At 40.9% G+C, this 13,786-nt stretch overlaps 1 protein-coding gene across 4 annotated transcripts in view; it reads right to left on the bottom strand.

Annotated features, from left to right (window-relative positions):
* The window catches only part of AOAH (acyloxyacyl hydrolase), a 156,732-nt gene that overhangs the window by 47,461 nt on the left and 95,485 nt on the right, over positions 1–13,786 (bottom strand). For all 4 annotated transcript variants that reach the window (XM_081800267.1, XM_081800269.1, XM_081800268.1 and 1 more), the window contains one exon: positions 10,826–10,917. In XM_081800267.1, the coding sequence (XP_081656393.1) occupies positions 10,826–10,917 (92 nt within the window). The remainder of the gene's footprint in view (positions 1–10,825; positions 10,918–13,786) is intronic.

The following is a 13,786-nucleotide window of genomic DNA, read 5'->3' as shown; positions in this document are numbered from 1 at the left end:
AGATGCTAACAAATTGAGAAGAATGCTTGATGGAAAGTCATCTGTATACAAGGTCAGTTGGATTTGAATTCATAGGAGAAACCAAGGATACTGTGCATAGTAAGGTTAACTGTGATGACCTCTCTGGTTTCGAATCCCCACTCCTCTCGCTCCCTAACCCTACTTGGACACAGGTTTCTCAGTGTGACCTTTTGTTTCTCCCTTTTCCCTCTGATGTACATTCAAGCCAAGTCCAATGGGCTGGTAGAAGAGGTAATAGTTTAGTTTGAGGGATGCAAAGAAGGAGTACTTGAAATACTTGAAGGTTCTCTTCTTTCTACTTTCCCCATTGCCTAAGATGCTGGTGTCCTCAACCTACAGGGCTGGCTTGGAAGCATGCCATGTGAAAGTCCCACTTTGACCAGCTCTGTCTACTGCAGGGCATTTCATGTGAGGACACACTATCAGCTTTTGATTTCTAACACCAAAATTCAAAATAGGGAAATCTCCTACAGAATGTGTACTGGTTGCTTTCCCCGCTGTGGGTTCAGGTAGCAGACAAAAACACTTTCTCTGAGCGCCTCCTAATGACCTGCCACCCCCATGCCATTTCACGATGAAGAAATGGAAAACAAACAAACAGACAAACAAAGAATAAAACCAAGAATGATCTTCAAGCATGATACTAATTAAAGGGGTTGATTTAGAACTGAAAAAAAAAAAATCATCCCCTCCTATGCTGACTCAAAGCAGAACCTTCTCAGAGAGAGGCATCAGAACAGTTTCCCAATAGACTTAGCATGTCAGAGGTTTTGGGGGTAGACCAAGTAGGATATCATGCAAGCAATAGTGGTGTATCAGGGCCTGGTGAAGTTTCTGAGGCGATTTCTGACTCTCTGCAGAGCATTGCTAGTTTGGGTATACATTCTGACACCCTAATTAAGTTGCATCATAGGGAATAAGACACACAAAAAAGACCAGGGCATGGAAGACTAGCAGCAGGGTCAAGGAGAGAAAAATGGTAACATCTGATGTGAAGGGTTAGGGCAGGAGAGTGAATTAGGATAAAATTGAATAATTTAGAGACCGGAACGGCTTTATCCAGGGACTGCTACTGCTAGGAATTTTAAGAAAAGTGTGGGGAGTTTTCTTTCTGATGTAGGTGGAAGTCAGACCAGCATGGGGCCAGGGAGATGGCTTAAAGAACTTTTAGAATTCCTTCTAGTCCTTTGATACCAGATCCCCGTGCAACCTCTAATTCACCACATCACGGAACAACCAAGATTTCAGCCTCAGAGACAACTAAACATGCAGAATTCGACTCACTGTGTATTCAAAGAGATTGGCAATGGGCTAATTAGGCAGGGGTGTGTGTAGGGGTGAGGATGGCTCTAAAATCTCAGGTTCAGTTGGTTATAGGAATCCTGTTAGAGAAATTTGGAGGGTTTTCCTTTGCTTTGATCAATCTAGACTGCACAATTTTTCATTCTGGACAAAATTTTACATCGAGGCTTGACTCATCTATAATTGACCAAATTCACTTGTAGCAGATCTCTCATTTGTTTTATTCCTTCTACCTGGCTACTGAATTGATATTTTACTTGAAATTCACTACCTCCAACTTGTTGATCATGTGGTCATTTTACATTTTAATGAATTGTGCTAATCTCTTGTAGAATATTTATTACAGAACACACTTAGCAGTCCAATGGCTTAAGTTACATTGATTTATTTTTACATGCATCACATCATGCAGCTGGTGATTCGATTCATGCTGTTTATATTCCTCCTCCCTTATCCCTAGCATTTTTTCTGAAATGTTAATTCCTGCAAATCTGATTTGATTTAGGCAATCTGAGAAAATGCAAGGGAAGGAGGCTTGTAGATTGGAAAGCAATCTACAAATGTAAAATGATAATCATTATGAACCTATTCAGTAATTCTTCTGCTGAGTACCTTCTAAAGGGGTCACATAATGTGTCAGGGGCTAGGGCTATGGAACAAAGTCAAGCCAATTTCTTTACTCAAGATGCTCAGAGTCTGGTATGGGGCTGGGTGGAGAGGAAAAACAATAAAGAAACAGTTATGACAAGTGAGGTGACATTGGTACTGAAGAAGCACAATAGGAGTACAGGAGAGAATCATCTAGTTAGACGGGGAGTTGGCATGAGGAGCCTGTCTAAAGGAACTGACTCCTAAATGGTAAGTGTAAAAGCATGAACAAAGGGTAACTAGATAAGACAAAAGCGAATTTGTAAATGCTCCTGAAAAGATGCTCAAACTCACTAGTGACCGGGAGGCTACATATTAGAACAACAATAAAACATTGTTAGATTGGAAAAAATGAAGAAAGTGGGCAATATTCGGTATTGGCAAGGATGTGGGGAAACATGTGTTCTCATATGCTATTTGTGGGAATGTAAATTGGGATAGCCTTTTTGGAGGGATGATGAAAAATTAAGAATGTATTCATTTGGAGTTAGCCATTTTTTCCTAAAGATATCCTCACATGGTTTCATAAAGAGAACTGGAGAATGTTCATTATGGCATTATTGGGTGTAATGAGGATTTGGAATGGACTGTTCATCCGTAGGAGAACAAAACAACCCTACTATGAAATACCATGCAGAATTGCACAAGAATAGAAAGTGCTTCAATAAGTATTGTTAAAGCAAAGCATTAATTTACCATGTTATGCACAGTATAATGTTACTTATGGGGGAGATCCCAACGAAATATTTATTTCTTTATATACGGATTTACACATGTAATCACACAGAAGGAATCTGAACAAAATCACACTAAATTGATAACAGGACTTTCTCTTGGGAAAGGGGGTGAAATTGGGGGAAACCTTTGACTTTTTACTTTACATACCTCAGTATTTTTTGTAAGATGAAAATGTACTCATGATTTGAGTAGTTAAATTAAAAAGTGAAAATTTAGAAATGAGTAGAGTCAAGGGAGAAGTTGTTGCAGGTGGAGAGATTTGTCAGTGTATGGCAGGAAGAGTCCTTGGCTAGGAGCCATAGCGTCCACAGATGGTCCTTCCTGCCCATCCCTGCCCGACACTGCACCCCTTCTTGCCTTCTCCAGGACCTGGTTCCTTCCCTCATCCACCTTTCTCTCTTTGTTGGATCTTCCTCTCACTAAAAGCATGCTGTAGGAGTTCTCATGTAAAAAAAATGTCTCCCTGATCTTTTATTTCCCACCAGCTATCACCCCCTTTCTCTGTTCCCTTTAATAGTGAAACTTGTTAAATGAGTTGTTGATGCTCACTTCCTTCATCACCTCCTGGAAACTACTCTCAGCAGTCAGGTTCCCATCTCTGTCCAAGGAGACATTTCTGGCCAATCTCCCCTGCTCACCACCCTGCATACCCAGTGCTCTTTCTCCAACCCCATCCTCCTCTGCCTCTGGCAGCATTTGGCTGAAAGGCACTTGTCCTTTGGAAACATTTTCTTGGTCTGTAGGATACTGAACCCTTCTAGTTTTCTCTCCACTTCGAGAACTATTCCTTTATCTTCTCTTCCCAAACCTCTGCATGTTGGCATCCCCCAGCCTCCATCCATGGCCACATTTCTCTTTCACACTCATTCCGGCACAGAAGTTCTCAATTTGTTGCTCTCAGAACCATTTTATACTCTTCAAATTACTGAGGAACCCAGAGAGCTTTCTTTCTTTTTTTTTTTTTTTTAAAGATTTTATTTATTTATTTGACACAGAGAGAGAGAGAGAGCACAAGGAAGGGGAGCAGCAGAGGGAGAGGGAGAAGCAGGCTCCCTGCTGAGCAGGGAGCCCGATGCGGGGCTCGATCCCAGGCCCCCGGGATCATGACCTGAGCTGAAGGCAGACGCTTTAACGACTGAGCCACCCAGGTGCCCCGAGAGCTTTCTTTATGTGATTATAGCTGTCAGTATTTATATGTTAGAAATTAGAACTTAGAAATTTGAAAGCATATTTAATTATTAACTCATTTAAAATAATAAACCCATCACATGTTAACATAAGTAACATTTTTTTTCTGAAAAAATATATTTTCCAACCCTTCCTCCAATTAGTGAGAAAAATGGCATCATTTTACAATTTTGCAAATCTCCTTAGTGTCTGACTTTAATAGAAGACAGCTCTGTTCTCATCTCTGCTTCTGCATTAAATCTGTTGTGATATGTTGTTTTGATGGAATTATATGAAGAAAATCTCATCTTAAACATACATGTAGCTGGAAAAGGGAGTAACATTTTAATATCTTTTTTAGATAAGTATGGATAGCCTTCTTTGATTCTATACCAAAACTTGAGACGTGGTATTTTCTTAAAGATTGATTAGTTGCAATGTAGAGTCTGAAAATATATCAATGAACTTTTTTGGCACCACATTACATTAAAATGCATTGGTCTATCTTGTACTTTGAGTGGATTTTTTACCCATGCATGGTTTTACATATCATATACTGGTCATTTAGAAAATATTGGCTGAGTTACGCGGGTATTCTAAATGTTGATACATTTTATGATATAATATTGAAAAATCATATTTGTTCCTTGCACTATATATCTATTAGAAAGGTTTTGAGTATTAGGAAGATGTCAAGTTCATAAGAGAAAATGCAAGTTTTCAAAAATTCAGAATTTTCTCTGAAAGCTCAAATTTTATGATTAACAATCAATACTGTCAGTTGTTTTCCTTGAAGTTCCCTCATTTCAGATACAATATCTGCCACATATCCAATCTGAATCCCTATAATTTATTTTCTAGTTCTTTTCAGTAAAACTGGTGTTCCATGAAAAAACTGATTGGAGTGGACTTTAGCTCTCAACTCCTTTACGCAAGTGTTTTCCTTAAGACAATCATATTTTATTATGCAGCAAAAGTGCTTTATGTATATCTCCCATTTCATCAGATGAAAGTATTAAAAATCATGTATATGCTTTAATAAAATTAATGTTTCTGCTTCATAGATGAACTTTTCAGGGGAAGATGTCCCCCTCTTTTTTAAAACCAGGACCGTGTAGAGGTGAAGACCACAGTACTACTAATACAGTTTGGTGCCACCGCTTTGATTCATGCTCAGATGTCAGCACCTTCACCCACTGCTGCTCTTGCGCATCAGTATAAATGGCTGCACAGCACGAAAGACAAATGCTGTTTTAATTCTGTTGTGAAAATGGTTTTTACCTTGTGGATCCCCTGAAAAGGTCTGAGAGACCCTCCTCCCAGCAGTCCACGGACCACACTTGGAAAAGCACTGATGTAGACCACACTCCACTATAATCAGCCTCAGCTAACTTCAAATGACCAACTCTCCAGCTAATTATTTGTTTTGCAAAGTATAATTATAAGACGGCTAATCATTGGCACTTACATCACATGTAATTTTTGAATAATGGATTTAATAAGGTTATTAAGCTCATTAGTGTTTAGTACTTACATGTCTTTTTTTAAAACATGAAATTAGGTTAGCAAATCTTAGCTGCAAATCCCTTCTCTCCAATTTTCTGTTTTTAACACCCCAAGTGACTTGGTTTGGAATTATACACTGCTTTTCAAAATTGTTCTCTCATATAATGTCTATTGGGTTGGAGAGAATAGATAACCTTTAACACTCAGATTCTAGGACACCTCTCATCAAAGATGTGTGTTTAAATGTCCTTGAATAGCATTACTGTGCCACTTTTCACAATAGCTATGTCTATTCTTTCTAAGCATGTGCTATGTTTCTGGCCCCAAATAGCAAGTCTAAGCCAGAGGCAGAGGGAGCAACATTTACTCTAGAAAATTCCATGTAGTTTGCACCCACTTATGTTGGCCCACTGATCTCACTCTTCCTTCCTGCCTAATATAACTTTGGTAATTGCTCTTGGCTCTTTTGGCTTTCATGATTTTTTATGGCTAACTTCATCTTCTTTTTTTAAAGTTCTGATTGCTACCCTGTTTTTCCTCTCAGTTCCCTCTGCCTTCCAGCTTTGAAGGACTTCTCTACCATTTAGCCCCAGCCTGCAGAACTCTACTGACTGGACCATCCCTGGCCCCACTTTCAGAAGGGGATTTGGACAACCATAAAAGCTCAGGATATATGCAGTTGGGTTCAAGTGGTTATTTTTGTAAAGGGTTTGGAGTTATCTGTTTCCCTTTCTGAGGTTTGCTTGGAGGAAACAGTACCCATAAGGGACAATTATGGAGTGCCACTTTAACGAATAGATGGTCCAGCACCCAGTACCACACAGTGCAGGGCTTACTATGCGAGGGTTCAGACTTTATGGCACGGCAACGCTGGCCCTAGAGAAACATGGTTCCTAGAATGTTTCAGGCTCTGATCCATTAAAGCAGCCAGGTCTTTCTTCTCTGAAGGCACAGCTAGTTAAGGGGTGGAGAAAAACATATTTGGTGGGGAGATGCAGCAGCACAGTTTCCTACCAGCTTCCTCCAATGCTTCTAAACCAAGCAGCATCATAAGGTAGCTTGTGGACTTTAATAGCACATTGCCCTGTAGCCACTAAACTTGAACACTGGGGAGAACTTCAGAGATGGCTAGGTACAACTCAACTTCAACATATAAATGAGGTCCAGGGATGCTCTCTATTCCACTGAGGGCCTACAGAACCAGAACCTTGTACCTGCAAATACAGTTTTCCTCCTACTGCATCACACTGATTCACAGGGTTCTGGAATTTTAAGTATTGCTTGTAAATTAGAAGTCCTTCCTGAGTTTTGGTATTGTTTCCCATATTTCCACATGTGTTATGGGGCCTTGGGTTCTTTACCTTAAATAGGATTTTTCTCTTACATTAATTGCTTTTGAAGGTGATCTGAACATGAAGTACTCTTTTTAATCTTTAGAAAAATACCTTTTTCTTCTTACTCACAGTTATAATTCTCCTTCCCAATGTTAGTTACTGTTGGGTTCCCAGCCTCCAAACTACCAGCTTCACAAGGTGGGTTTTTTGTTTTTTGTTTTTGCCTTTGAATCACTCAATTGCTTTTTGAATCACATTGGGAAGACAAAAACAAAAACAAAAACAAAACCCCGCATGGTTTTAAAAGATACTGCTTTTTGAATTTTCTGGACCCTGAGTGTCAAGAGAACTTTAATAGCACATTTTTGTTAATATAGACTCAACTGAAGGATATAAAGATTTGTGTTCTGTTTTTGTTTTTTTTTTGAGAGAGAGAGAACATGTACTAGCAGTGGGGGAGGGGCAGAGGGAGAGAGAGAATCTTAAGCAGGCTCCACGCTCAGCATGGAGCCAATGCAGGGCTCAATATCATGACCCTGAGATCATGACCTGAGCTGAAACCAAGAGTCGGATGCTTAACCAACTGAGCCACCCAGGGACCCCAGAATGTAGATTTATAAAAGTAAGGGGTTGTGTTTGTCTTTTAATGCATGCATGTAATTTCAATTAGTTCCATTTATCTTATAAAAAAGATACGAAATTTTGAGGGGTGAAGGGTATATTGGAAAAAGAAAAGGAAAGCAACCATTTTCTCTCCCAAACTTCATTCTTTTGCTTTCAAAGGTACATTTTCCAAAGAACATTGTTAATACACAAAGCATGAGGCCGATCACAGATAATAGGAAGCACTTTCTAGAGATCCAGGTGAACAGAGAAAGCAATACACTCTATCCTGTGCTGATAAGCATTTGGACTCAAAAGGACATTTGCTCAAAATGCCTGTGGAAGCTGCCTACATGGCTCACAAATGCTGCTTCTGGGTCAATAGTTTTTTCACTTGCCCAATTTCACCAGAAGAGGATCTTCATCATACTCTAATCTTTAATATTTTTTACACACTTTACAAATCTTCATTCTTTTAAGAAGGAGATTGGCCCAGCATAGATTATCTGCAGGTATAATCTGCATGAGATCATAGAGATAATTTAACAGGACCTCCTGCTGGGGGCGGGGGTGGGGGGTGGGTGGGGGACACACATCCCGAATGGTGACACACAATGGGTATCATGCTACTGTGTCTGCCTAAGGGGGGAATCCACGGCAACTCAAGATTCCAGACAGAGAATTTCCTTTTCTATCAAAAGGAACTGAATATATTTTTTCCCATTCCAGCTGGGTGGCAGAGAACACAGGCATAGCATACAGAAACAGGTGGCAAAAAGAGACAACTAGATAACCTGGGGTCCCACAAACACAGAGAGAGGAAAGCTCCAGCAGGGTAGGTGACCCTACAGCACACCAGTGGGGGTGCACACCTCCTTAGAAACAACAGATAAGGATGGTACTCAGAGTGAACACTGCGGGGGCTGCCCAAGCAGACTGAGTTTTTATAAATGGCAACACAGAGTCTCACACAAGAAGATGCAAAGTCAGCACAGACTAGCTCAGGATGGGGGTGAGGTTCACATAAAACACACCTAGACAGTCACTTCCTTTATGAGATGGTGTCAGAATGTCTCTGCACAACCCTTATAAGGATTATAACCCATGAGTGTCTGAAAACTGGCAACTTTCCTCTCTCTTTCTCCACACTGCCTTTCTCCTAAGAAAGATCTGGCTGCCTGCTGGACTCTGATGGGATGGCGGTGGACATGGCTATGGGACTGGAGGGCTAATGGGATTTCACATTGAGAAGGGAGCAAACTCCTGGTGTGAGGACAGAGGAGACAGAGAAGGGAAGAAGGACACTGGCTCCCCTTGCCACCCCCCATCCTCCCCACCAAAAAAAACCCCACAAAAAACACAACAACCCTAAAACAACTGAACAGTGTGCTTGGGAGCAGGAGCTATTTTGGAGTAGAGTTTTGGGGAAAATTAGTTGCAGGAGATGTGGGGCACCTGTTGGTGAATGTGAGCTATAAGTGGAAAGAAATGCAGAAACAAGTTTTCACTTCAGCTGGGCCTGCTGAGTGGCGTCTTTCATTCTTTGCATGACTCCAAGGAAGATTTAAGCTACTTTGCAATTAATTTTAAACATTAGACTGATATTTCCTCAATGGCAACTTTGTGAGGCTTTGGATCAAAAAGTGGCTGAATTTTACAGGGTGCAACTTAAAGTTAAGCTTCCATTAAAAGTATAATAAACTATGTCCACTTCTCACTCATAATGAATTCTTCTTGTTATTGTCCTAAAAGCCTTAATTTAGAGAAACTTCCAAGTATTTTTTACATGGCTGGATCGTGGAGGCCACTTAAATATTATTTCCTCCATTCCAATGTTGGCAGTGGGGAGATCAACAAGAGTCTTTTTTCCAGGAAGCCGCTCTAGACCGGTCATCTTTAGATGTGTTCCAGGTGACAAAGACAACAGCAGGTGCAGCTGAGGAGAGAGGGACTGAGGTTGGCATGCAGGGGGCCCCAGACTGCTGGGAGCATGGGCGCCCTAGCAAGGGACCCCCGATTGACCTTTGAGGTGATACACAGCACATCTCCCTAGGGGTGGGCTCCTCTAGTTTTTAGTCATTTCTCCATCCCATAGCCATGCTCTCAAAGTGACAAAGACTCCAGAGAGCCATGTTCCCATAGGTGGAATGAAAACAGCTCATAAAGGTTGGGAGCCGGGGGTTAGGAGGACCCTTGCTCACCAAATCATTCTCTGGGACAACGTGACATCAGGTTCCATGACAACAGATCGCACTTCTTATTGACATGGGACCCTGGTCAAGTTTCTTAACCTGTCTGCTTAACCCTTAGATTCCTTAACTGTGAAATGCAGAAGTTAACGCCACCTCCCTCACAAAGAGATGAAATGAGAAAAATCTCTACTTAACACTCAGGACAGTGATTGGTATGTAGCAAATACCTCACAAAGGTTACTTCTTACGCTCCCTATCACTGATCCTCTTAGTATTATTATACTAACCTAATTTTTCACATGATTAAACTTGAAAACCTATACCTAAACTTGAAAGTGCATCTCCTCTGCTTTCCCTACACTCACAGGTGATTCCTACATAATTATGAGTACCCTTTCCTTAAGGTTGGTTACCTTTCCTAGTTTCCTCTCTACCTTTTTCATTACCCCAATCTCGTAAATCCTTTAGGGTTTGGCCCTTGCCTAACACCCCCAAGAGAAGTGGCTGTTGATTAATTCTATGAATTATTTCTTCAATGAATCTGTAGCTCTGTGTTGAGAATTGTCTTTTGGCACATCTCTCTTCTATTATCATTATTTATACATTGTCTTATCTGCCCTACTCAACTGTAATTGGCTGTAGAGACAGGTCAAGCCCTATTTACCTTTGAAACATCTACAGCATCTGTACCTGATGAGGTAGTAATTATTTAATAGGTATTTTTAGATGAATGAGTGAAGATAATAAGATAATAATCAAATAAATTATTCATGATACACAATGTCCTCTATTAAATTAAAAAATAGGGTGCTAACCTATGAATGCTTGTTCCCACGCTCTGAGTCAACACCCAATCACACACAGCAAACTGGGTTTGTGTGTCACTCAGATTTGTCATACATTGTCTCTACCTTCAAATCCAGAGCATTAAAGCCGGGGTGATTCCAGGACCTTGCAACTTGCCTGTTAATTTTAGCCATTACCTTTATATATATTAATTTCTGAGAGTAAATAATCAATAAACATCCTTATCCCTTGAATGAGAAAAATTCGGTGATGGGTTTATGTATTTTCCATCAGAGGTCAACTCTAGAGCCAAATACTCCCTCCTTGCTAGCACTGATAAAATACAATTTGCATTACATCCCACTGCATAGTGGACTCTATGTCAGTGATGGGTTTCTTGTATGTTACTCATGTTCTACAAGCAATTCCTAATAATTCCCATTTCAACATCTTGGAAGCAAGCCCCATCTCTTGTTCTTTCCTTACATAGATACACTGAAATGTTTAAAGGTACTCAAACATACGTACCCACTAATGGAGTCCAGAAACCCAGTAGCACCAGAGAATTGGGGCCAGTCGAGCTCATTGGTAAGAGCTATTGGTAAATTGATGAAGGATTTCTAAAGAAAAAATAAAGTGGTGATTATAAAAACGGTCATCTGTTTTTTACAGGTAGTAAGATTATTCATTGTCTAGGCATTGTTCTCTATTTTTCTCACTCTCTTTTTCTTAATCTCTCTCTTTAAGGGACTTTGACATATATGAAGTATATGCCTATCAGAAACCTCACAAAGATCAGCATCACTCATGAACTGGCTTCCATTCAGCTTCTGCGAAAGATGCGAAATGCATGGCTGCTTATACTCATCCCTCATTTGAAAGGGATGCTTCAGTAGATGGGTAAACTTTCCACTTTTTTAAATGTGCTGGGATTTTCTCCATATTTTAGTTTAGATATTCAGGAAATCAACTGTCTAAAGCGTAATAATACCCACGCCCCCAGCAAAAATGCCTTCCCTGAGTTCAAAGCTATGTCCTCAGTCAATCAGACAGTGTCTCCTGACCTCCTTAGGAGTCTCAGGCACCTCTGAGAATCTAATTTGGGCTACTTTACTCCCAAAGATGCACATATACTTTACATGGCTTATGATTTCAAGGGGTTCACAGACCCCCTGCATTTCTAGCACAGACTCCAGTTTTGAAGAACTCCTGACACAGAGTGTTGACAAAACCAGGATTCATTTGAACCCTGTTTCTATGGTTTATGCAAAATCACAGCATAAAAATGATGTCAGCTATGTCCCCTTATTTTTCCTTTTATAAATACCTTCTGGGATCAACCTCTACTCTGGTCTAATTTCTAGAAAAAGCTTATCTAGACTGATGTGTTCAGAATAGGGTTGCCAAATTTAGCAGATAAAAATAGAGGATGCCCAGTTAAATTTGAGGTTCAATACACAAATTGTGGTGTATACATACAATGGAATACTATTCAGGTTTAAGAAGAAGGAGATTCTGACCCATGCTACAACATGGGTGAAAATTACGGGCATTATGCTAAGTGAAATAAGCCAGTTTCACAAAAAAGATAAATACTATATGATTTCATGTGTGTAAGGTATTTAGAGCTGTCAAACTCATAGAAACAGAAAGTAGAAAGGTGGTTGCCAGGGGCTGGGAGTGGATGTGAGGGAAGTGGATGAGGGCCCCATCCTTATTCTTGTCCCAAGTGTGATTTCCAGCACAAGGGAGGCTGAAAGTGGAAGAGAGGTGACTGGGAAGGATGGCTTCTCGGGATTGACTATGTTAACTAGCAACAACAATGGTGTATTATCATTAATAATTACCATAATTATGTATTAATTATATAATAATACTAATGTATTAATTATGATTTATCTCCATCAAAGGAGCAGAGACAAGGTCATGGAAAGGAGGCTGCTGATGAACCTTAAAGCACCACGCAGTCCCAGTGACTGGCACTTTGTCACCCCCTTAGCAGGAGGCACCCACCACTTTCTGCTCAAAACTCCACCATTATTGTGAGTCAGATACTCTCTGTTTTGGTTTCTGTTTCTGCTGCCACCATAAATCAAATGTTATCTCTGGTTGTTGTTGTTGTTATTGTTTTTAATCTTATTTTTTCTCTAGGTCTTTCTGCTTTCAAAGTGTGTTTGGTGTAGGATTTGAGAATATTCAATTCTTCCAGTGAAAACAAGAAAAATAAACAGAACGGATGAAATTCGTAAGACGTGTTAAATGGAGATAGTGAATAAGCAAGTGGCTTGTGAGATGTAGGCAGAATTCATGCGCTGTGTTAAGCTAGCAGCCTGTAGAACACGTTGGAAGTTAAAAGAAGGATACAACACTCCCGGATACCACTCTCTGTCCTTTTTCTCAGTCATCCGCATAATAACCACCCCAGATTTGGGGAACTGGCAGGGAGCTAGGCTTCTGACTCTGGGCCGTCAGCTCTGCCTTTCCCAGGGAGTTAGACAGGAAGGCTGCCAGCACAGGGAGGCGTGTCTGCGGCTCTCTGCAGCCTGGAGCCATAACAGAGGGGGTGCCGGCAAAGTAGGAAAAAGCTTTACTTTAGAAATCCAGGAGCTCTGACTTCTGTGTCTGGCTCTCCCAATACAGTGAAACTCCACAATCTGGATATGACACATCGGAAGTGGTTTCCATATCCCATCCAGCCCCATTCTCAGTCAGAGGTGGCTGATAGAGTGTTTATCTTCCCAGCTGGGGAAGAGCAGATGTGGAGGGAGGGGTAGGACAGGCGAGGAAATGGCCAGCAACCTCGTCGTGGGAAGTGGGGTCTCTCAATTCAGTCTCTGGATCAATCTGAAGAAATGGATCTCAAATACCTGGGAGACTCTGGGACTTCTTGCTGCTCTCAAAAAAGCCCCAACCAGTCCTGGAATCATCCCCAGATGGTAGCTGATGCTGAATCACAGCGGGGACCAGGGTGGGTCTGTATCCCGCAGTTGGAGCCCTGGAAGGCCCAGGAAGTTCAGCTGCATAGGTTTCTCCCAGTCACTCGAGTAACCCTGAAATAATACAAATCTGTTTCCCTGGTTAAGTGCTTTAGACTTCACTTATGGTGTTATGGCCAAGTTTTACTTTTCCTAGCTGTGCAAAATCAGGGAAGATGGAGCTTTACCAATGTGTCAGTTTTGAGATCTCTGATGGCTGTCGAATATTACTCTATCTACTTCAACAGGAATGTTGGGAGGATCTAAGGACAGCGAGGAGAGCAGGTTGACAAGTGGAAGCCCTACACTATGTAAAGGATCATGCTTGGATGGATCACCTAGAGTCCCTTGCCAAGTGGATTGTCCCAGGTTTAAGAGAACTGAAGTTTATTGCCAGATAATAGAAAAGATTTGAGCAGACAAATGGAAGCCTTTACATACTTTTTCTTCCTTGGTAAATTTGGTAGATAAAAATGAGAAGTAATGGCCATTAATGGCAAAGGTTTTATAGACC

This window comes from Leptonychotes weddellii, chromosome 12, assembly GCF_054177405.1.
Source record: "Leptonychotes weddellii isolate Sample4059 chromosome 12, ASM5417740v2, whole genome shotgun sequence".
Taxonomy (NCBI): domain Eukaryota; kingdom Metazoa; phylum Chordata; class Mammalia; order Carnivora; family Phocidae; genus Leptonychotes; species Leptonychotes weddellii.
This window is presented reverse-complemented; position numbering and strand designations above follow the sequence as displayed.